We start from the raw sequence: 24855 nt of genomic DNA, 5'->3' as shown, positions 1-24855 counted from the left end.
GAACACTAGGTTTGTTCATTGCTACCAGTGTGTCAATGTTTCTAGGCCCCCTAGTGGAGAGATACATCTCTCTCTATCTCTATCATCTGTATTTATGATTCATCTGATTATCTATATCATTACTATCATCTTTATACACATATATCCATATCTACATATACACATATATATTTAATTTTATACAAACACATTTTATATATATATATATATATATATATATATATATCAAATTCAAAAGGTCATGTTTACACCTGCATTTCTAATCCAACATTTCAGAATATATTACTGCATTTGTCCACCAAAAGGGTGCTGATGAAAAAATACCAGGAATTGGATGGTTCTATAAAAAGAGTATTTATTTTGGTAAGAGCGTACAAATACCAGGCCATAAAGTATAAGTTACGTCCCTCACTGAAGTCTAGTTTCATGTGTTGAAACAAGATGGCTGCCAATGGCTGCAAGGGTTCAGACTTCCTTGGTTCCTCCCCTCCAGGATCTTGCTTCTCTCTAGGTTCAAGGTTCCTTTCTTCCCAGGGCTTGCTTCTTCCTGGGCTTAGTGTTCCTCTCTTCCTGGGACTGGCTTCTCTTTCCTCTGTGAGCTTACTTCCCAGGGCTCCAGATAAAGGCTTCAGTGTCAAACTCCAACATCAAAACTCCAAACCAAAAACCCTCAACTCTGTCCTTTGCCATACCTTTTATCTGTGAGACCCACCCACCAAGGGGTGGAACTCAATGCCCTACTGGCACAAGAGGTTTACATACTTACTTAATCCAGTAAACCTATAAATCCAATATAATCTAATATGCTCAGAGAAGATCAGTTTACAAATATAATCCAATATTTCTTTTTGGAATTCATCAAAAATATCAAACTGCTACAATTACATACCCTTTTACATATATTTGTAATGGCCTTTTCCAATGTGACAAACCTTGTTCTCAATATGCATAATATATTTAGTAAATAACTGTATCAAGCACAGAATACACAAAATTAGTTCAGAATTGCTCACCTATAACACTGAAAAAAGCAAACCTAATAAATGAGTTTATTTTTTTTTTATATAATTCATTTGCTGTTCATGAAAAATGAACATACACTGCATATAACAAAACCATCCCCAAATGCATATAACTTAAAACAGCAGTAATCACTTATTTTCTCTCAAGGTTTCTCTGGTTCAGGAATTCAGAGGGTTGATTGGATAGTTTGGGTTCCATGTACCATTAAGTCTCAATCAGATCTTTGCTGAGTCTGCAGTCCTCTGAGACTTAACTGGACTGGATGATGCACTTCAAGATGTCTAATCCATGTGGCTATTAATAAAAGGCATCATTATTCTACATATGAGCCTCTCCACAGAACCACATAAGTATCCTCATGGCATGAGGACTGGTTTCCTTCAAAGAAATTGATCCAAGAGATCAAGGTAGAAATTACAATCTCTTTTTAAATTATTATTTTTTTTATTTTCTTATTTTTAAAGAAGCTTTACATTACATAAATATTAAATAAAAATATAGGGGATCCCCAAATTTCCCACTCTCTCTCCCTCACACACTTTTCCACATTGACAACATTTTTCGTTAGTATGGTATATTTGTTACAATTGATGAACCACTATTGAAACATTGCTCCTAACCATGGAAATTAACTTACTTTGTTTTATACTACCCTACACAATTAAACCTAATCTTGAAATGTTATATGAAAATACTTCCACTATATTCTTTGATCACAAAAGTTAGCCCTGATTCAGTCAGGGTGAGATTAGTTGGGAAGGATAATTGGAGACCAGAGACCATATAGTGAGAACACAAATCCTAAGAGTACAATAAGATGCATTTTAACCCATGAATATATCTATATTAACCAAAGCCCTATCAAGCTACAACATATTTATTTTACTCTAGAAAGTTCTCTTCATTTTTTGCAGTCCATCCCAACTCCTAAGATTACCTTTTGTTCTAACTTTTTTCCACCTAAGATTGTTTTGCCTGTTAAAGAACTTTATATAGTATGTATCATTTTGGGTTCAGTTTCTTTTGTGCAACACAATGTCTCTGAGAATCATACATTTTTATTTTTTATATTAGTGGTCCATTCCTTTTATTGCCAAATAATAATACATTGTATCACTGTACTGAAATACATTTATAGAATCCTTTTGAAAGACCTTTATGTTGTTTCAAGTTTTTAACTATGAGTAATAAAGGTACAATGAACATTCTTGTACAAGCTTTTGTATTAATATGCTTTCATTCCTCTAGAGTAAATATCTATGAGTAGAATTGTTAGTGGTAGGATAGTTGTATGTTTAACTTCAAATCTTTCTTCAAATGGATCTAACCATTTTATGCTCTCACCAGTAAGATGTGAAAGTTCATGTTACTTTACAACCTCATGAACCTGATTTATTTTATCTTTAATTTAGACAGTCAATAGGTGGTTTGTAGGCCTATGTATTTTTTATAAAGAAAAGCACATAATGGGTAATTTCATGGGCAATGGAGGAAGGTCACATGGGTTCTTTCTCAGGCACATGATAGATATCCCTATGACTTAAGGGGTTTAAGAGCTGTATGCACAATTGCATGAAAATATCTTTGGAAGCATTGGTCAGCAGAGTTTTGATGGAATTCAATTTTATTCAATTCAATATTATTTAGTATAACATTGTGTTCAAGCCACTGTTATTTTGGTACAGTGGTGGTTATAACATTGATCAACATTTGGTCTCTAGTCTCATAGAGCCTAGGATGTATTGATTAAACAGAAACATATAAAAATAAATGTTATAGAACATGATTTTTAAAAATCTAAGAATGATTGTTTTAGGAAGGAATCTCTTAGTTTCAGAAAATTAAACTCAAATACAGGAAGGATGTAACAGCTTTGCATTTTTTTAAGGCCAAAGTGGATAAAAGGAAGATGTTGAAGGGAGAGTGGATTGTGAGTATGGGCTGTGGAAATGACACAATGCATAGGATCACTCTTAGTTTCCCATAAGATTAGACGAACTCAGGGAATTTGTTGCAGATTTTCATACCCCATGGCTTGTAGGGCCTTTTTTTAGGGAATGTCTTTATATTACGGACCTTGGAGATGACTACTATGGAAATGAATTTCAGGTGTGCTCAAAAGAGGGTTAGCATGATTTGTTACTGACACCATGGGGAAGGCAAGGCCATCAATATTTTCCTCACTGAGAGGTACAGAATAGAAATATGGATTCAGGAGCTTGGTGAAGTTGCTATTAAAAGGGTAAAGAATGGTAAATTCTATCACATTGTAGAAAATGGTCAACCCTTCCTCATAATTAAAAAATATCCCCACAATCAATAGGGATTCTGTGATATTAAATGGATAGCAAGGGTTAGAAAGAGCCTGATACACACCTTTCTTCAGGGAAGTGGTCCAGAAACCATTCTCGGGACAAGCAGAGATTTCCTGTCTTTTCAGGTTGAGTCCGAACATAATTCTATAGCCCACCTGCTCTTCCCTGCTACTCCAACCTCCCAGTAATGTCTTCTCCAAAGATGTTCTGAACTTGCACTGTCACCGAAGTATCAAATCTGTCAGAATTGTCAGGCAAGTCTTGTTTTTGTTGCACAGATGTCACATATTTTCCATCATCCAACACAGAAAGGTAAGCATGAGCAGTGTCTATCAGTTTCATGTCTTCTTCAGGAGAAGGAAGTAGAAATGAAGTAGAAGGAAGAAATTAATTACATGATTTAATATTAAAAACTTTCAATAGCTAAGAGTGGGATCAGAGAAGGGGTGAGAAATAAAGCAGGTGGCACTCAAAGATCCTCTTCATATATTTGGAGAAATAAAAAATAAACATCATCTATATGCCATTACCCATGATACCACCCAGCCCCAAAATTTGGAGGTCTTTACTTGGGGGACCATATTTCCAAATTATTTTACCTCTGAAACTGATTCATGAGATGAATACTGTGGTGGGTGTGATAAAAGAAGATTAAATGTACCTCCAAGTTCACAACAGTTATGAAGGAAATATCCTCACATTTCATAGCCTTCTGAAATTTCTCCAGCAATATTCTGAATCTCAGAATGCTTTCCCAATATTCTCATTAAGAATATTCTGCCTAGCATTTTAGCATGGAAGGTGTGAAAATTATGACAGAGAGATGTCTGTGAGAGGCAACACTTCATGCAAGCTTGGAGGCAGAAGCATATTCAATGTAGATGAAGAGTAAGATAGGAGAAAAGAAGCATGGGAAAAATACAACTGATGTAACTTATGGACTGTGGTAAACAGTAATACTGTAATAATCTTGCATTTATTCAAATATGTACTGTGTTGATACTGGGGGAGTATGGAAAAAGTCTGCAAATGTATGTTATGGATCATGTTTACTGGCAATAGTCTGATGATATTATCTCATAAACAGTAATAAATATTCCACCATGGTTTGGTGTGTTCATGAAGGGGCATTGTCTGGGAATTTGGCACATATGCATAACTGCTTTGTAAGTTTACTTTTTCTGTAATAAAAGTATATTAAAAATAACATTAGGGTTAGTTGGGAAAAATACACAAAATGTATGATATGGACTATAGTTAGCAGTAATATTTGACAATATTATTTCATAATTTGTAAGAGGTGTTTCACAAGATGCAAGGTGTTTGTGGTGGGGTGATATATGGGACCCCTGTAGGATGTGATGCGTGTTTGTTTTGTAAGTTCACAACTTTTACTATACATTTATTGTTTATGTATTTTCATGTATGAAAGATATAACAAAAACAAAAAAGCAAAAAAATTAGGGCATACCATCATCAACCCAGAGGTTTCCCTTGTCTCAGTATAATTGTATTTTGTTACCTATTTTCAAAAAGCAACTCCTATTCTATATATTTAAACATTTATTTAATCATATCTTCATATTTGCTATTCCAAACCTTGATATATATCATCCAATAGTAAATAAGTTATTCAAGGATCTTTTTGAAAACACAAATGTTTTTGAGATTCGTTCATGTACTTGGTGTACCAGCATTCTGTTCCTTTAAAATTGGAGTAATGTTAAATTTGATCAAGTCACAAATTGTTTATCAATTTTCCTTTGATCAAGTCTTGTGTCATATCTAATTTTTAGTTATTGTGAATAAAGGTGTGTGACATTCTCAAAAAAAAAAAAGGAGAAAAGGAAGAAGATTTGGACAGAAAGTCAAGGGTGGGGAGGGTGTGCCACAATTTAGGACAATTATGTCACTTTCAGCATCTGGATTTCTTACTGAATGAGAGGGAGAGAAATGGAGGGTGCAAATTGGAGAGGATATGTATCCATAACTATTTGATTGGGTTATTCTATAAGGAAAAAGAAATGCATTAGGAACTGCATGGAAATATTAGACCAAGAAAGGTTGTCACTCTGCTGGTGGGAATTTCTGAGAGGAATGAAAAAATGTAGGATTCAAGAAGTGGGAGTGAGGAACAGAATCCATATCCCATACAGTTTTTGTCTTATTGGCTTTGAGAAATCCTTGTGGCTATGTTTTTGCTGGATTTAGAATAGAGGGAAGACATATCTGCATGTCAGAACAAGTCCATCTTACTATATTTGTGATTTGGATAATTTGTAAAATTTTAAAAACAGACATTTCTGAAAGGAACCCCCTTCCATTTAGTGATTTGGATCTTATTTTTTGTTATGTCCATATATCCAGAATCAAATGATTTTTTGAGTTCAAAACTTTCTTAAAGATTCTTTTGGTAACCCCTCCTCCCTGCCTATTTATCACAACAAAATCTCAGAGAGATTAAATGACAAGTAAACATCACTCTTACTAATATTATTATTATATTATTATCATATATATTAGTCATTTTATATTTACCTGGAAATCTTCAAACTTTATTTAGACCTACAGTTAGATAAAGACATTCAAGAATAGCTGGATTACTGTGTAGGACGGAGGCTGTTGGCATCAGTTGTAAAAATTTTTACTTCACTTACCCTCTTATTCCAGGACTCTTCTTTGGTCTGTAATGAATCACAAAGAGAGGTATGTGTTCTGAGAGAACACAGGTTTATTTTCAATTCAATTTAGCATAGGAAAAAAACTCAGAACTTACCAAGTTCTCTAGCAAATTTGTCTGAAAAAATACAAATAAAAAGGAAAAATATTACTTTCTCAAATTTCAGGAAATTTGATCCTAGGCTTTGGACCCATCTTCCTTGTGGGAATTCTATCACTGAACTTCTGGAAGAGTTTGCTGTAATTTGAGTGCCAAGACTGAAATGACATGTTCTAGTTGTCCTACAGGGAGCATCACCTTGCTTGGTACAGTCAAAGAGCTACTGAGTCTTGTCTATTGCAATCCTTTATCTCTAACAAAAGTAACTCATAACTAATAACTACTTCTGCATTGGTGAAGCTGTTCTTCAGGGAATTGCTTAATTAATTGCTGAAATTCCTATTCATTCAGCAAATATTTAATTAAGGATCTACTTCAGGTCAAGCATATTTATCAGGGACATGGTGATGGCTAGGACATAGTCTCTATAGCCACAAGGTCTGACAGCCTGTCAGTGGTTACACTGTGCTAGGAGCAAGGGGCTTTCAGAGAACAGAGACAAGGCACCTCAGACATTCTTGCAGGTTTTGTCAAAGCATTAATATTTTTTGGCTAGTTATAAATATTAGTTATTCAAGAGTAAAACTATCCCATCAAGTTTTCACTGTCTGCTTATGATCACTTTAAAACATCTTGTGGTGTATATATCTAGAATATGTGTATGCCACAGCAATATAAAAGGCACATCGAACACATGCAACTTAAAAACATGCTCTAAACATTTAAAATGTTTTTTAATATTTTTCATGAAAATGAATATTTTTCTATAGCTTAATTGAATAGCTGAATGGCAATTCATTTCATAAAGCTTATAAAAGCTTTATAAAGCTTTATAAAGCTTATATAAAGCTTATAAATATTGATTTTTCCTTAGTTACATAAAAGCAAAATCAAAAATAATGCTCACTAATATTTCTCATCCTTGAGGGATTGGCTAAAAAAAAGATAGACGAAAGAATCAGAAAAATGGCCCTAGGTGTCAAACAACATTCAAAATAAAAATGCAGTTTGTTACTATACAGACCACAGACAAAACAATACAAAAATGAGAATGAAATTGAGACCTTTCATTCTCAGCAAATCTATGACCTCATAACTAGGCCAAATCCCTCTAATATATGTTCTTACTGCCCCAAACTCCTTGTTCCATGGCATTTCTTAGATTATTAATTTGGAATTTATTCTGTACAATGCAAACATGTTTAAAAACCTTGGCCAAATGCCACTTATTGATTGGTATTGTCCACTGGAATTAAGTTACTGAAGAGACTATGATACTTAAAGAAAACTAATGACCTACTGAACTTTGTAGCTGAAAATGTATTGAGTTACATCATCATGTCAGTGAATGAAATCAATGTATCCAGTTGCACATACTAGAAACAGTGTTATTATTTGCACCTTATTTTCAATCACCCCCTTCATAATTCTACACATTGACTTCTTCACCAAGGCTACTTGATTCTACCTCCACTACAGGAATCACATTTTCCTACCATCTCCAGCATTTTCTCACCAATCTGAACTCTTCCTTGACTATTGTGAAAAACCCAATGTCCTATCTATCACATCCCAAGGCATTGTTTAGTGAGGTCACTTTAAAATTCAAATCTTGTGGTCTTAGTAGGTAAAACCTCATCCATTCAAAGTGTTTCTGTTCTTATCTTCAACTCATAGGATAAATTTCTAAATTGTATGCATAGCATGAAAGATTCTTTATGATCAACACTCTACCTCTCCAAAATGATATCATACTGCTCTTTTCATATATTGTTTTATATATATATATATATTATTCCTCTTTTTATGTTTAATATATCAGGGAAATGATTAGTTCCATATTTTATTTACCCTTGTACCAACATTGTAAAAAACCATTCTTAGGAAATAGGAAATCTTAAAAATAGATGTAGAGTGATGAGGATGATGATAATCCTACCGCTAAGGAGATTTATGCACTTGTCTAACTAAAAGTGGTTGAATAATTTCTTTTATTCCAGATATGACACTTTTTATTCTTTAACAATAGAACTCTTTGGTGGCATTCTACGAAAAATGCATTCCCATATTCCTTACTCAAAACAAATAATTCAATTCTTGGAAAATGATTTGAACAGAATTATTTGAAATGTTAATAAATCAATGTGTAGTGGTTTTCAGAGTGGGATAAGCCTGAAGTCAATGCTGAATTCATTCTGAATGGAATTTTGTTGTACAGAGACATTTGGAGCATTTTGCATTTGATTAATAGCTTCTCTTGTGTGGCAAGATTCTGTCAAGCAGGAAAGCTGAATCTGAGTATGATCTCATTTTCATATGAGGTAGCGAACCTTTTGTAAATAGTAGCAGGTATGTCTCCTGGGCCAAGACCCTTGAAATTTCACCTTATGTCTAAAGTGAGAAAAACTATAAGAAACACCCAAATAGTTTTTGCTGATATTTATTTCTATTTTGTTCTTTTGTTTTTATGTTTTCTTTAAAATAAAGGTCTGCATGAAAATTGTGAGCATGGAGAAGCACAACTATAGCATAGATGAGAAGGTGACACATGCAGTGTGGAGAAGATTTCTCACTGCCTGCAATGGTGGTGAGAGCAGAACCATCTTGTGTTGCAGCAAAATATTGGTTAATGAACTTAATGGTCTCCAAGGGGAACAGTAGTAGACTGTGAGGCCAAACACCACAAATGCAGGTTGAAACACCTCTCCTTATGGTGTATCACATGTTAGGGGTGGTAGTGTGTGCAATGGAGCAGTTCTTCAGTGTTATTTCAGAGCCAATAAAGGGAGGCTTCCCCTTCCCCATGGATTGGGAAATCCAAATGCTATGTGCACTTTGATTTCTGTCTCCATACTCTGATAAATTTTATTTTGGGGTAGAGTGTGGAACTTGAATGTCAAAATATTTTTTTCCAATAACTTTTGTGTGGGAAACTAGACCAATCAAATCTGATTCCTTAACATCAGGGCTAGTGTAAATTTAGTCCATAAACATATCCTGGACAGAGGCTGAATTGTGCTATTTACTTTATCTATGGAATTATCTTCCTTAAAAGGAGTTACCCAGGTAAATATAAAATATCAAATTAAAACTTACCCATATCTTTGTGAGTTCACCTGATAAAAAATAAATGAAAGTTAGTGGATATTAGTGAAAAATGAACTGAAACTATTATCAAAAAATCCTTTCAAGAAAGAGCAGCCTGCCCAGGAATGGCGCCGCCCACACTTCCCGTGCCGCTGACGACAACAGAAGCGGACAAAGAAACAAAAGCAGACAAAGAAACAAGACGCAACAAATAGACACCAAGAACAGACAACCAGGGGAGGGGGGGAAATTAAATAAAAAAAAAAAAAAAAAAAAAATCCTTTCAAACTCTACATATACAAGTCAATGCTTTTTGGTGTTATGACATTCAACATTTTTTAAATAATTAAGACCAGGCTATATCTAGGTCAATACAGCTACAAAAAATATGTGGAGTGGAATAATTCAGTCTGATGATTAATTATATTTCTTACATGATAATTTAAATTTTCCAATTTATAAATTCACAGAAAGACCTGAGGGAAAACTAAATGAGTTGATTCATTTTGATTTCAGAGAGTCCTGAATATTACCTTAAAAAACATCTTGTCTTTTCCAAGTTCAATAACTAAAACCATGAAAGCTATTATTACTTCTACTACCACTAATATTATTCTGATATGTGTCAAGATTTTTAGATGTATGAACTTTTTAATATGGAGTATAACTCTATGTCATAAATACCATTATTAGACTTTTAAAAATGAAAAGAAATGACCTAGGTGCTTAAAAATCTTTTTGCAAAATTATAAAACTTCTGTGCTTCAGAGCTGAAATTTAAATCCAGACATTATGAACTGAGAGTCTACTTTTCTAAAAATTTAATCTAAGCACTTTTCTCAGGCTTGAGATAAACCAAAATGAATGAAGGGATGAATGAGTGAATGAGTGAAAGAATGAAAGAAAGAATGAATGAATAATATAAATAAATAAGTCTTAAAAGAAACAGAAACCCAGGATGAGAGGGAAACTAGATACCACAAGGCAGATGGAAGCAATTAACCTATCTGCAGCTAAAAACACTCCCCAGTTTTTGGAATGGGAACTTTCCAACATCATCATTTTGTTGGTTGTCCATGGCCAGTGCAAAGAACTGGACAGTAGGATTTGTCAACTGTATTAAATATGCCACACTAATCAAAGAGATCACTAATAAAGGCAATATTCTGTAGGTGTAAAAGAGTGGATTTATATGGGAATTCCCTAAAATTTTGTTTATTTTTTCTTAAATATAAATCTAAAATTTCTTTAAAAATAAAATTTAAAAATCAAACAAATAATTAAAGAAATGAAGATGTGTTACACGGGAGTTTTCTCTTCACTGGAAAATTTTTCATTAAATAGATAACAGACTAAGGGACTTTCATAATGGCTAAAGAATAAAAACAATTTGTGACTTTGAAGAACATATATTGAATACTAAATAAGTTAAAATGAATTGACTTTTTGGCCCTCTTTATATAAGTGTATCTCCCAAAGCAATTCCATTTAACATTTCTCTCTGCAGCCTTTTAACTGTAATCATCTAACCAATTCTTTACATTCAACAAAAATTACATTTTAAAATGTAAATCTAGGGGAGAGAGTGGCAAGATGGCATGAGACTAAGTGTACCCATGTCATCTCTCCTACACTGAAAGAGTTGAGTAGGGGTAAAATCTTGCCTGTGAACTGTTTTGGTAACCCACAAATCAAGAGACTTCAGGGCATCAAAATGGAGATAGCACAACAAAAATATTGATTGCTCAATATAAAATCATGAGTTTCTGATGCTTGAGGCTGGAGCTGTGGGACAGGAAGATGAGGTTACCCCCAACACTTGCTGGTCACCAAGCCAGAGGATGCATATTCTGAGAGGGGGGATTCCGGTGAAGGGTGGAGAGGGGTCTACCCTGTGCAGGTTTGATTGTCTGGATCCCCTTGTTGAGCTTTGAGGAGCATACCACCTGGCTTGAGGGGAAATCAGGAAGAAGGAGAGGTGAACCTTCTAAGGCAGCCTGATTTACCTAACTGCCCTGGGATATAGAAAATTGGTCTGGGAGAAGGTTGAGTCAGGAAATTGACTAGTTCTATGAAAATCCCCTAAGGTAAGGGGCAGTAGGAAGTGCTTAATAAGTTTCCAAGAGCTTGTTTAATGTTCCCTTTGAGGAGTGGTTCTCCTGAAGAGCCTGAGGCTCATTTTTTTTTTCTGCAGTGACTTAATACCACTTGAATTTCAGAAAGGAACTCTCATACAGGCTATTGTGTCCTGCAGTCCTGGAAGAGAAAGCAGTTAAAATAAAAAGGGGGGAAGGACAGATTCCTAATCAGCAGTTTATCCAACTGCAGAGAGTCAATCCTTCCAAAAGAGAAAGGGACTATAGCTTTCTGAAAAGCTAATCAACCCAACAAGAAAGTTTCACTCAGTAGAGGAGTTTCCACTTTGGATATACAAAGTCTCTGGTTCAATAACTAGTCCTGCTTAGAGCATTGACTCACCAAGATATTAAATATCTATCTGATACTTTAGGGAAGGGAAAACATAGACATTGTTCGTGTATTAGCTTCCCTTGGGTCTCTTAGTTTTCCTAAAAAAAAATGTTACTTTCGTTTTATTATTTAACTAAGTTTACTAGCTAAAACCCACTTCACAATCTGCAGGGTAATTGATTGATAAACATCAGCAGCCTGAGACTCTCCATGGGGGCTCAAGAGGGAAGGCTGTTTCTCTTTGGTGTTTGGTTGACTCCTTGCTTGTGGGTTTGTCTGTTATTTGCTTGTTTGCTTTTTGTTGTTGTTGCTTGCTTGTTTTTGTGGATTTCTTTCCTCTTTACCCACCCCTTTAAAAAAATTTTTTTTAAATTAGGTTCTGCTGGCTTGTTTCCAGTTTGCTGTTTCCACTCTCTCAGTCTCCGCTTTTCTGTGGGTACCAATTTTGACTACCAAAACTAACACCTTTCCTCTGTACATTTTTCTGTCTTCCACTTTCTGTTGTTACTCTTACATTTCACTGTTCTATGTTTAGTCCCCGATTTTTCTCGCTTTCTATTTCTAACTTCTAATCTGTTGTCTTTCTTTTAATTCTTTCTCTTTTTGTCCTTTCTTTTCTCTTTTCCTCTCTCCTTATCACTCTGGTCCATTAATTTATACAACATACTTCTCCATATTCAGGTTCCCATTTCATTGTATGTACCCCACTTTTTTATTCCTATAACTCTACACTGCTTACATGAGTTAAATATTCATTTTCCTGGGACTCATATGATTCTTCTGGTAAATTTTACTATCCTTTTTCTCCTTACCTCTTTTGCTTTCCCTGGCTCTAATCATTTTCATTCAAGGGAATTTAGACAACAACCAGGAAATAGAAGAAGAAGAACAAAGTGCCAAAGAGAAATCTTAAAACACACACAAATACAGCAACTAAATATATCCTTAGATTAGAGGGAGAAGTTAATCAAATGAACAAAACCATCAAGATAAAAGGATGACTAGACAGTAACAAAAAAATTACAAATTATCCCAAGAAACAGGAAGACATGATCCAGTTCAGTGAACAAACTAAAAACTGGGAAAAGAACATCAAACAACTAAGCAATGCTGTCCAAACAAATACCATGGAGGAACTTAATGAAGTGAAGGAAGAGATTAAGGATATTAAGGAAACACTGAGAAAGCATACTGAAGAAATTATAACCATTTGTAAAAAGATAATGAATATGATGGGTATCAATGGCACAGTCCAATAAATCAAAAATGCTCTCTCAGCAAATAACAACATATTTAAACAGGCAGAGGAAAGAATTACTGATGTGAAAAACAGTATATCTAAAATCAAGCAGATAGTAGAACTGATAGATAAAAAGGTAGAAAAAATCCCAAAGGGACTTAGGGATTTTAATGATAACACAAAACACACAAACATATGAATTATAGGCATCCCAGAGGAAGAAGGGAAATGGGGAATTAGGGGTGTTGGAGTAAATAATGACTGAAAATTTTCCAAATCTATTGAGGGAGATTGATGTACATGTCCAGGAAGCACAATGCACCCCCAACAGTATAAATTCCAACAGGCCTACTCCAAGACATATACTTGTCAAATTATCCAATGATCAAGACAAAGAGCAAATACTGAATGCAGTAAGTCGAGAGAGAAGATCACATGCAAAGGAAGCTCAATAAGATTAAATGCTGATTTCTCATCTGAAACCCTGGAGTTCAAAATATTCATAGATAAACAGAAACTAAGAGAGTATGTCAATACGAAAACTGCCCTTCAAGAAAGACTAAAGAGAGTTCTGCAGGTTGAAAGGAAAAATCATGAGTGAGTTAGTTGAGGAGAGTGTAAGAACAAATAAAAAGACAAAAAGAGAAGAAAACACAACAACAACATATAACAAACATAAACCCAAAGAAAATATTGCTAATGAAAGTATTTACTTGAGAGTAATAACACTGAATGTTAATGGATTAAGCTCGCCAGTCAAGAAACACAGATTGGCAAAATGGATAAGGAAATATGACCCATTTATATGCTATCTAAAAGAAACCTACCTTAGACCCAGGGATTGAAGGAGGTTGAAAGAGAATGATTTGGGAAACGGACTTGGCCCAGTGGTTAAGGCATCCGTCTACCACCTGGGAAGTCCGCAGTTCAAACCCCGGGCCTCCTTGACCCGTTTGGAGCTGGTCCATGCACATTGCTGATGCATGCAAGGAGTGCCGTGCCATGTAGGGGTGTCCCCTGCAAACAGGAGCCCCATGCACAAGGAGTGTGCCCCATAAGGAGAGTCACCCAGTGCGAAAGAAAGTTCAGCCTGCCTAAGAATGGCGCCACCCACACAGAGAGCTGACACAACAAGATGACGCAGCAAAAAGAGACACAGATTCCTGTGCTGCTGACAACAACAGAAGCGGACAGAGAAACAAGACGCAGCAAATAGTCACAGAGAACAGACAACCAGGGTGGGGGGGGGGCGGGGAGAGAAATAAATAAATAAATATATAAATCTTTAAAAAATATTTAAAAAATTAAAAAAGAGAATGATTGTAAAAAATATCTTACAAGCTACAATAATCAGAAAAGTAAAAGAGTATCTATACTAATATGTGCCAAATAGACTTTAAATGTAAAACTACTGTAAGTGACAAATATGGACACTAAATATTAGTAAAAGGGGTCATTTTTCAAGAAGAAAGAAAAATCATAAACATCTAATGACCAAACCAGGATGCCTCAAAATACTTGAGGCAAACAGTGGAAAAATTAAGTGGAGAAAGAAATGCTTCTGCAATTATAGTGAAGGGCTTTAATACACCATTATTACCATTAGACAGAATATCTCAAGAGAGAATCAATAAAGAAACAAAGACTTTGAATAATATATCAAAACTTATCAAAACTTATGGGATGCAGCAAATACTGTCCTGAGGGGGAAATTCATAGCCATAAATTCATATATCAAAAAAAGAAGAAAGAGCTAAAATTAAAGAGCCATACAATTGGAGGAATTATTAAAGAAACAAAAAACTAACCCAAAAGGAAGTTTAAAGAAAGAAACAAATATCAGAACAGAAGTAAATTAAATAGAAAATAAACTAAACCAAGAACTGGTTCATTGGTAAGATCAATAAAATTGTCAAATCCTTAGCTAGACTAACAGACACACACACAAAAGGAGAGAAGATACACATAAGCAAAATAAGAAATGAGTAAGGGGATATTACCACTGATCCCATAGCAATACAATGTATCATAAGAAGATACTTTGAAAAACTATATGCCAACAAGAAGGACAATTAGAGGAAATGAACAAAGTCCTAGAAACACATAAGCAGCCTACATTGATAAAAGAAGAAAATGATCTCAACAAACCAATCACTGTAAAGTTATAGAATCAGTCATTACAAACTTCCCAACTAAGAAGATCCCATGACCAGAAAGCTTCACAGGTGAATTATACCAAACATTTTGGAAAGAACAAAAACCAAATCTTGCTTAAACTCTTACCAAAAAAATTGAAGTAGAAGGAACATTGCCTAACTGATTCTATGATGCCAGTAATATCCTAATATCAAGGCCAAACAAAGATGTCACAAGAAGGAAAATTAGGACCAATCTCTCTAATGAACCAAGATGCTAACATCCTCAACAAAATAATTGCTAATCATATTCAACAACAAATCAAATGAATTAAGCACCATAACCAAGTGTCTCTCATCCCTGGTATGCAAGAAAGGTTTGACATTAGAAAACCAAAGTAATACATCACAAACTGATTGAAAGAAAAAAAAAATCACATGATCATATCTATAGATGCAGAAAAATTATTCAAAAAATACAGCACCCTTTCCTGATAAAATCATTGAAAAAGATAGGAATGAAAGGAAACTTTCTGAGCATGATAAAGGGTATGTATTAAAAACCTACAGCTAACATCATACACATGATGAAATCCTAAAATCTTATGCTCTAAAGACAAGGAATCGCACTATAGCCCCTCCTGTTTAACATTGTAAGATTTACTTGCTCAAGCACAAAAGCAAGAAAAAGATATAATAACCATCCAAATAGGATAGGAAGGAATCAAAATTTCATTATTTGCAGATGACACAGTCCAATACATAGAAAGCACTGATAAATCTACAACAAAGATTCTAGAATATATAAATGAGTTCAGTAAAGTCACAGGTTATAAGATCAATGCACAAAAATCAGGATAATTTCTGCACACAAATAATGATCAATCTGAGGAGGAAATCAAGAAAAAATACCATTTACAATAGCAAATAAAAAATCAAATACCTAGGAATAAATTTACCTACAGATGTAAATTTCTTATACACAGAAAACAGCAAAACACTGTTAAAGGGAATCGAAGAAACCTTAAATAAATGGAAGAATATTCCCTATTCATGAATAGGAAGAATAAATATTATTAAGATGTCTATCTTACCAAACTAATCTACAGATTTAATGAAATCCCAATAAAAATCAACATAGTATTTTTTACTGAACAGGAAAAACTAACCATGAGATTTATTTGGAAGGGAAAGAGACCCTGAATAGCCAAAAACATAGTGGAAAAAAAAAAAAAAAGAAATTGGAGGACTCACACTACCTGACTTTAAAACATACTACAAAGCTATAGTGTTCACAATGGCATGGTATTGGTACTAGGATAGACATCCTAACCTATGGAACTGAATTGATAGTTGATTTAGATACATATACACTCATCTGATATTCAACAAGGCTACCAATCCCACTCAACTGGGATTGACTGGCCTCTTAAACAAATAGTGTTTGGAGAACTGGATATCCACATATAAAAGGATGAGAAGAACACCATCTCACACCTCATATAAAAATCAACTCAAGATGGATCAAATATCTAAATAGAAGAGCCAAGACCATAAAGATCTAGGAAGACAATGTAGGGAAGCATCTACAGGATATAGCAGAAGGAAATGTCTTCATGAACTTCATACCCAAAGCACAAGCACTGAAGGAAAAAATAGATAAATGGGACCTCCTCAAAATAAAGCCTTTTGCACCTCAAAGGAGTCTGTCGAGAAAGTTAAATGTCGAGAAAGTCTGTCGAGAAAGTTGCCCAATGGGATAAAATATTTGGCAATCATACATCAGAGAGGGGCATAATATATAGCATATAAAAAGAAATCCTCTATCTCAAAATTAATAAGACAAACAACCCAATTAAGAATTGGGCAAGAGAGTTAAACAGATACTTCCATAAAGAAGAAATACAAATGGCTAAAAAGCACTTGAAAAGACACTCAACATCAAAAGCTATTAAGGAAATGTTAATCAAAACTACAATGAGATATCTTCTTACACCCATTAGACTGGCAGCTATTAAAAAACAACAACAACAGAGGACTACAAGTGTTGGAGAAGGTATGTAGAAATGGGAATGCTCATCCACTGCTGGTGGGAATGTAGAAGTATCCAGCCACTGTGGAGGACAGTTTTGTGGTTCCTCAAAATACTAATTATTGGTTTTCCACATGAAACAGCAATTCCACTGCTGGGTATACACAAAAGAACTGAAAACAAGGACATGAACCAATGCATGCACACCAATTTTCATAGCAGCATTATTCGCCATTGACAAAAATTGGAATCAATCAAAATGCCCATCGACAGATGAATGGATACACAAAATGTGGTATATACAGACAACGGAATACTACTCACTTGTAAGAAAGAATAAAGTACTAGCACAAGAGACAACATGAATGAATCTTGAGGACCTTATGTTGAGTGAAGCAAGCCAGGCATTGAAGGGCAAATACTACATGACCTCTTTGATATGATTTAAGCAAATTGAGCCATCTCACAGAACTAGAATCTGGAAGGTAGGTTTTCATTAAATGGAAGTAGGTGAGAGGAATGTTGTGAACCAATGCCCACACAGGTGAAATCTATGACATGGAGGAAGTAAGTAGTTGTGCAGTGAAGGGATTTATCAGGGGTATAGGAATACTATTGGGTTGGGCTGCATAGGCTTGATAGGGATTAGGGTTGTTAGGATTGGTTGGATGGTCCATGGAATTGTGGGGAGTGTAGGGGTGAGCAGATGAACCCAGGGGATTGTCATGTACATGGTTCAAACTATAATGTTTAGAAAACACTTTAGAAAATATAATATGGAGGGGTTATTGGTTTAAGGTGTTTGATAGGGGGCATTTGGCACAGAGTGCACCTGGGGCAGACTTGTAGGGAATGTGTGAGTGCTCATCTTATAGTAATGTATTATATCAGTGGGTGGAGACCCATACAATGAGAGGGAAAGTGTTGTACCCCCATGCTGGGGAGGCACAATGATCTCAGAAAGATGGAAGAGTGTCTAATGAGAGCATGGGTAGTTCTATTTTGGGGAGGGCTGAATAGTTTTTCAAGCCCTCAGCATTGTTGCATATATCTGTGAATCTTGTCCTTCAAGCAGTGAAGCTTGGTTGTCACTGTGGGTTCCAAGAGGAGGGGGAGAGAAGAATAGAATAGATGGAAGAGGTAGTAATTGGGGGCAATGGAAGTGTTCTGTGTGATCATGAAATGCTGGATATAGTCCATGTTAAATTTCACCAGAATGTGATGGTCCAAAAAATGTAAACCATAATGTCAACTAGTGACCATGGTTAGTACCTATGTTTCAATACTTGTACATCAGTTGTAACAAATGTACCATCCACATGTAAAAAGATCATTGTTTGGGAAAAGGGGAAACAGGGAGGATGTTGGGTGTATGGGAGTCCCCTATTCTGTATGTGACTTTACTGTGATTTAAAATTTCTTCAGAGACATAATGAAAGAAATTTAAAAAAGAGGTAAAACATTGAGGAAGAAATGGAAGAGATTGCCTTGCCAGTGTATATACAAGTCAACACATATTACAGTGATGAAAAAACAAAATGTCAAAAAAACAGTTTTTAAATAATATTTTTCATTTTTTATACCCCATTTTTTTACTTTTAGTTTTTCTAAATTATTACATATTTTATTTCTGATGTTTAAACCTATCATTACTATTTCATTTTCCTATTAATTGAATTTGACAATATATTAGGCTTCATTTTTGAAGAAATTTTGGATCACAGAGGGGTTCAATTATGGCAAGGGAGGAGCACTGATATGGGGTGTCATTGATGGGGTATGCATGGGAGGGAGTTCACCTGGGCATGCATATAGGATATATAGATATGTTTGGATGTTAACTGGGTATTGACACAGTGGTTAGAGATTCACATGACAATTGAGTGAGTGCCATGTTCTCATCCTGGAGAACTCTGCTACATCCATAATGGAACAGCAAAAATCCCCCAAGTACAAGGGCAATGACTAGTAAAGAAGGATAGTCCGATGATGGGCCCTTGATACTGATGACTATGCTTAAGAGCATATTGCACCTGAAATTTCAACTTGGCCTAGTGTTGCAGGGTGCCTAATTGTTACCTCCTGAGAGCCTCCATGCTGCTCAAATGTGGCCACTCTCTAAGCCAAACTCAGCATGTAAATGCATTACCTTCCATGCAGTGTGGGACATGAGTCCTGGGGATGAGCCTCCCTGGCATTGAGGGATTATTACCAAGCACCAGTTCGTGATGCAACTAGAAAAATACCCTGAATAAAAGGGGGGAATGGTAAAGACAAGTGTGTTTAGATTACTAAGAGACTTCAAAATGAGTTAGGAGGTCATCAGAGGGTTCACGCTTATGCACTCTTGGCAGAATCCAAGAGCCAGACAAGTAAGTACAATGCCAGGTAGTGGTGCTCCTGAGGCCTTGGAGACACTCATATCCTGTGGTCATGACAGATGGCTCTGGAGTTTGGTGGCTTGCCAATGGGCCCTATTTTCTGGAATTTGTGCTCCTGAGTGTGATGGAGTTGGACTCAGACATGACAAACCTATACATGCTTCTTCTGTTCCTTTTACCCATCCTGTGGTTGGTGCTGTTGTTAGTGTGTGCCCAGGACACTTGATTCACTGGGTTTTCCATCTGCTAGCTGGGCCCTGAACCTCAGTGGTGTTGCAGGACCTACTCTCCAGTTTGTGGATTTACCCAGGTCAGCTGACAGGTAGGTGAGATTGGAAAATCACCACACCTAGTAACCAAGAAAGTCTACAACTCTGGGCTTGAGAGTCCCATCCACCAGCCATGTGTGAATGAAGCTCCCTCTCAACTGAGTAGTGCAGGGGTCATTTCCATCCTTGCATATTCAGTATGAATGAATAAAATAAGGATCAGAGCGGACTTACTGGAATTCTACTAAAGAATTATTTTGACTCTAGCAATGGAAGAAATTGTATCATTGATGTGGAGATAGTGGCCATGAGAGTTGACAAAGGCAGGGAGAGGGAAAAGGTGTTATATGGGGGCCCTTTTGGGACTTGGATTTGTCCTGAATGATGTTGCAGGGACAGATGCAGGATATTTTATATCCTGACATAATCGACTGAATGGACTGAGAGAGAGTGTAAACTACACTTCTTCAGGACACCTATGACCTCATATATATGCCAAATTCCTCTAGTGCATATTCTTATTGCACCAAGTTCCCTCTTCATGACACTTGGTAGAATATTAATTTGGCATTTATTCTGTACATATAACTGTACAATATTTCCTAATAGAAACCTCAAAGAAAGTGCACATACAAACTATTTTTCCAGTAATGTTTCTCAGACACCAAAACATATTAGACACTTGATTTCTAAATGCAGAAGGAATCACTGTACTTGACAGAATGAGGCAGATGAATGAACTCAGAGTCCCAGTCCTCACATAGCACAAGCTGGAAAATCTTTACCTCCATTTAGCCTAAAAACTATCTTGATGTTGAGAAACTTACATTTAGAATTTTTCAAGTAAAATTTATATTTTAGTTGCCATGTTCAACACTATTTTGGACATCAATATGCATTTCATTACATGTGAATTTCGATTTTGCTATAATAAGTTTAAAACTCAATTTTATGATGTTATTGGAATTTGAATGTTCAAAAAGACAAAAATAAATAGCATGCACCATTCTTTTTTATTTCATCCTCTGAATAAGGAGAAATAAAAGATAAGAACAAAATTATCTTAGAAAATGTCCCCATAAGTTTCCTGCAGTTTCCTGCAGATAATCTAGACCAGATAATATATCTTTTTATAAAAACAAGAAAATCAGCTATAAATACCTTTTTCAAATTAAAGCTTATCAATATAATTTCACACACACACTAAGCAATGGCCAATTTCATGATGAATTCTAAAAAAAACTTCTGCTTATAATATGAACGTAACAATGTAAGGGACCCAGACCCCCTAAGTCCTCAGCACATAGATAGCTGCATGACCTAGACATAAGATAACGATTAACAACACTCTCCAGAAGGGAAAGAATGAAGAGATGATATCACAAACTATAATCTTCCCAAAGCTGTTAATGTCAGTTGTAAACATCTTGCCTAGGAGTGCTGTAAAACATCTCCACACACCACATGTAAGCTTTATGTACTCTAACAGATACTCTGTTATTCTGCCCTATGGAATGTCCTTGTTCTGAAACCACTTTTAAATCACTCTCATTTTCTCATCTCTTTGTGCAGCAGTAACTTCATTCTTTCTTTGGCTTCTCACTGTCAAAGTTATTTCCCATTCTGCGAGTCAGCAATAAAGCTTATGCCTGACTAAATGTCAGTTATCTTCTTTGGTCTCATGTCCTCATCATCTTGTGCCCTTCTGGAATTGGGCTGTAGCAAGTGGTGAGCCATGGGCCAGGAGACAGAATGAACCTTGGGCAGTGTGGCGTGTGGGCGTGTTGCCTCCACACTTGACAGTTGTGAAACTCCGTATGAGTACAGGGATGCTTCAAAAACCCTGACAGGAGCAGCAGTTACCTAAGTTAAGAAAAAAAGTCTGGAAAGCACTCTGCAAACCCACTGCTGACACCCTTCATGGTGTATCCTATTAGCAGTGGTAGAGTGTGCAATGCGGCAGGTCTACAGTGTCACTTCAGAACCATAAAAAAAGGGAGGCTTCTTCTCCCCCATGTATTTAGAAAACTGTTATGTGCACTTTGGTTTCTGTCTCCATGCCTTGGTCAGTTTTGTTTTGAGTGGACTGTGAAATTTGAAGGTCAAAATATTTTTGGTCCAGTAACATTGGTGTGTGGAGAGTGGACCAAGTAAAAATGATCCTAAAAGGTAGTATAAATTTAGTTCATAATCATGTCCTGGACACAGGCTGAATTGTGTAATTTATTTTCTCTAAAGAATTGTCTTCCTTAAAGGGAATTATGAGGTAAATAGAAAACACTAAATTAAAACTTAGCACATTTCTTTGAGAGTTCAGCTGATTAAAAAAAGTAAAGAAAATTTATAAAATCACACAAAGACCTGACTGAGGGAAAACTATATTAGCGTCGATCCATTTTATTTTCATGGTGTCCTGAAATTTGCCTCAACCATATTCTCTTTTCCAGGTTCAATAACTAAAACCATGAGAGCTATTATTACTACTGCTAGCAGTAGTAATAACCCAATATGTGTCAATATTTTTAGATATATGAACTTTTTAAAACTGAGTAAAAGATAGTGTCATTAGTACCATTATTATATATTCTTTAAAAATCAAAAAAAAAAAGCCTCAGGTGTTAGAAAATCTTTTGTAAGCTTATGAGGCTTGTAAGTCATAGAGCTGGAATTTAAACCCAGACATCTACACTTCTGAAAAATTGATCTAATAATCACTTACTTTTCTCTGCTTTGAAATAAACCAAAATGAACGAGGGAATGATTGAGTGAAAGAGTAAATTATTGAAGGGATGAACAAATAAATAATATAAATGAATGAATGAATGAACGAATTAATGAATGAATAAAATCTTAGAACAGAGTGTCTCAGGATTTGAGGAGATCCAGATATCAAAGAGCAAATGGAAGGCATTACCATGTCTGCAGATAAAAACACTTCCCACTTTAGGGATGGGAGCTGCCCATCATCATCATTTTGTTTGTTGCCTAGGGCAAGCTCAAAGAACTGAAGCATAGGAGTGTCCACCCCTACCAACTATGCTACACTAATTTAAGTGGTCACCAATAAGGGTAACCGTTTGTATGTGTAAGGGACAGGGGTTATATGGGATTTCCCTATATTTTTGCGTATTTTTTAATATAAAAATAAAATTTCTCTAAAATTAAAGTTAAATAAACAAATAAATGAGGAAGTGTTACATGGGAGCTCATTCTTCACTGGAAAAGTTTCATTAAATAGATATACTAAGGGTTTTGCATAATGAATAAAGAATAAAACAATCTGTGACTTTGAAGAACAAATTTTGAATATTAACTACATTAATATGTATTGAATTTTCAGACCTATTTATTTATATGTGTATCTCCCAGGAGTGTTCCATTTAAATTTTCTCTCTGCAAACTTTTAACTGTAATCTTCTAATCCCTTCTTTACACTCAATATGTATGACATTTTAAAAAATAAATCTATTCATGATCCTCATTTTTCTGCAATGTTCAACGTTTTTAGCATGCCCAAAGAAATGTATCATTTACTGGTGTTTGCCTAAGTATGTTGTAGTCCTGACAGGTTTTCTGCACCTGAATCCCATGGTCAAAATGTGTCAACCCTGACAGAATCATGGGCTTGCACAATACAGAGCGCAGTTTGATCTCTGCTCCCTGCTCTGCACTTGCTGGGCTCTTATTGACTTACTTATTCCATTAATTTACACTGATCTCAACTCCATTAGCACTTCTTCAGGAAATCTTTGACCTCATCTGTAGACCAAATCCTTCTAATGTATATTCTTATTGCACCAAGCTCCTTGTTGATGGCACTCATTACAATATTATTTGACATTTATTCTGTACATATAATTGAACATTTATTTCATAATTGAAACCTTAATGTAAGTTTGAATCCATACTATTTTTTCTTATTCCATTATTGTTTTTTAAGCACCAATCACATGTTAGCTGATTTCTACATGTACAAGAAATCATTGAACTTATCTGAATGAGGCAGATGAAAGAAATCAGAGTCCCAGTCCTTACAACACACAAGCCGGCACATCTCTAACCTTCATTTAAGGCTAACAACTATGCCTATGTTGAAAAACTTACATTTGCTATTTTATAAGTAGAAAAAAGGTATTTTAGTTGCCTCTCAAAACTACTTTAGAACATCAATAAGCATTACATTACCTATGATGTTTGATTTTGTTATAATAAATTTAAAACTCAATTATGATATACTATTGCATTTTGAAGGTTCAATTACTAAAATAAATAAAATATTACTCACCATTCTTTTGTTTTATTTTCTCTGAGTAAAGAGAAATCAAAAATCAAAACAAAATTATGTTAGAAAGTATCCCCAAACACTACCTGCCGATAATCCATACCAGGTGTTTTTATAAAAACAAGAAAATAAGCTGTAAATACCTCTTTAAAATGAAAGGTTGTCAATAAAATTTCACATACGTAGTAAGCAATGGCCAATTTCATGATGAATTGTAAGAAAAGCTCCTGCTCACAATATGAATATAATAGTGTGGGCAACCAAGGTCCCCGTAAGTCCTCAACACACTGGTGCCTGCATGACCTAGACATTAAAGGTTGATAACACTATCCAGAATGGAAACAATGAGTAGATGGTATCAGAAACTGTAATATTCCCAGAGCTGTTAGTGTCCTTTGTAAACATCCTTCCTAGGAGTAGAATAAAAACATTTCCATAGCCCATGTGTAAGTTTCGTGTGACCCTAACAGGAACTCTGTTCTTCTACCCTATGGAATGTCGTTGTTCTTAAACCACTTAAAAGTCACCTCACATTTTCGCATCTCTTCGTAGGGTACTACTATACTTATCCTTTGGTCTGCCACTGTCAAGGATTCTTTCCTGTCCACAAGGCCCAATAAAACCTATACCTGACTAAATTCCAGGTGTTCTTTGGTCTCATGGTCTCCCCATCTTATTCTCTTCAGGAATTGCATTTTTAAAAAATGGTGAGCCATGAATAAAGGGACAGAATGACAATGGGCAGTGTGGGCATGTGCTCAGGCAAAGGAGAATCCATAGGGGAAATCCTAGGTAGGCTTGTAATGTCCATGTGGGGAAGGAAGGATGACTTCTTGGGCAGCT

The 24855-nt window shown here is 35.4% G+C and overlaps 1 protein-coding gene across 10 annotated transcripts in view; it reads right to left on the bottom strand.

Moving 5' to 3' along the window:
- Positions 1–338: 338 nt before the first annotated feature.
- LOC101415219 (butyrophilin subfamily 3 member A2-like) overlaps positions 339–24855 on the bottom strand; it is a 158620-nt gene continuing 134103 nt past the window's right edge. For 3 of the 10 annotated variants that reach the window (XM_058290216.1, XM_058290220.1, XM_058290222.1), the window contains 5 exons: positions 24016–24036; positions 9214–9233; positions 6115–6135; positions 5996–6022; positions 339–3685 (listed from right to left, as the gene is read on the bottom strand). In XM_058290216.1, coding sequence (XP_058146199.1) covers positions 3677–3685; positions 5996–6022; positions 6115–6135; positions 9214–9233; positions 24016–24036 — 98 coding nt within the window. In that variant the 3' untranslated portion in view covers positions 339–3676. Of the gene's footprint in view, positions 3686–5876; positions 5904–5995; positions 6023–6114; positions 6136–9213; positions 9234–24015; positions 24037–24855 lie in introns of all 10 variants that reach the window. The other 7 variants (XM_058290221.1, XM_058290226.1, XM_058290217.1 and 4 more) reach the window with 6 other exon arrangements.

This window comes from Dasypus novemcinctus, chromosome 30 (genome assembly GCF_030445035.2).
Source record: "Dasypus novemcinctus isolate mDasNov1 chromosome 30, mDasNov1.1.hap2, whole genome shotgun sequence".
Taxonomy (NCBI): domain Eukaryota; kingdom Metazoa; phylum Chordata; class Mammalia; order Cingulata; family Dasypodidae; genus Dasypus; species Dasypus novemcinctus.
The sequence above is the reverse complement of the archived record's forward strand: the minus strand, read 5'-3'. Positions and strand labels throughout refer to the sequence as shown.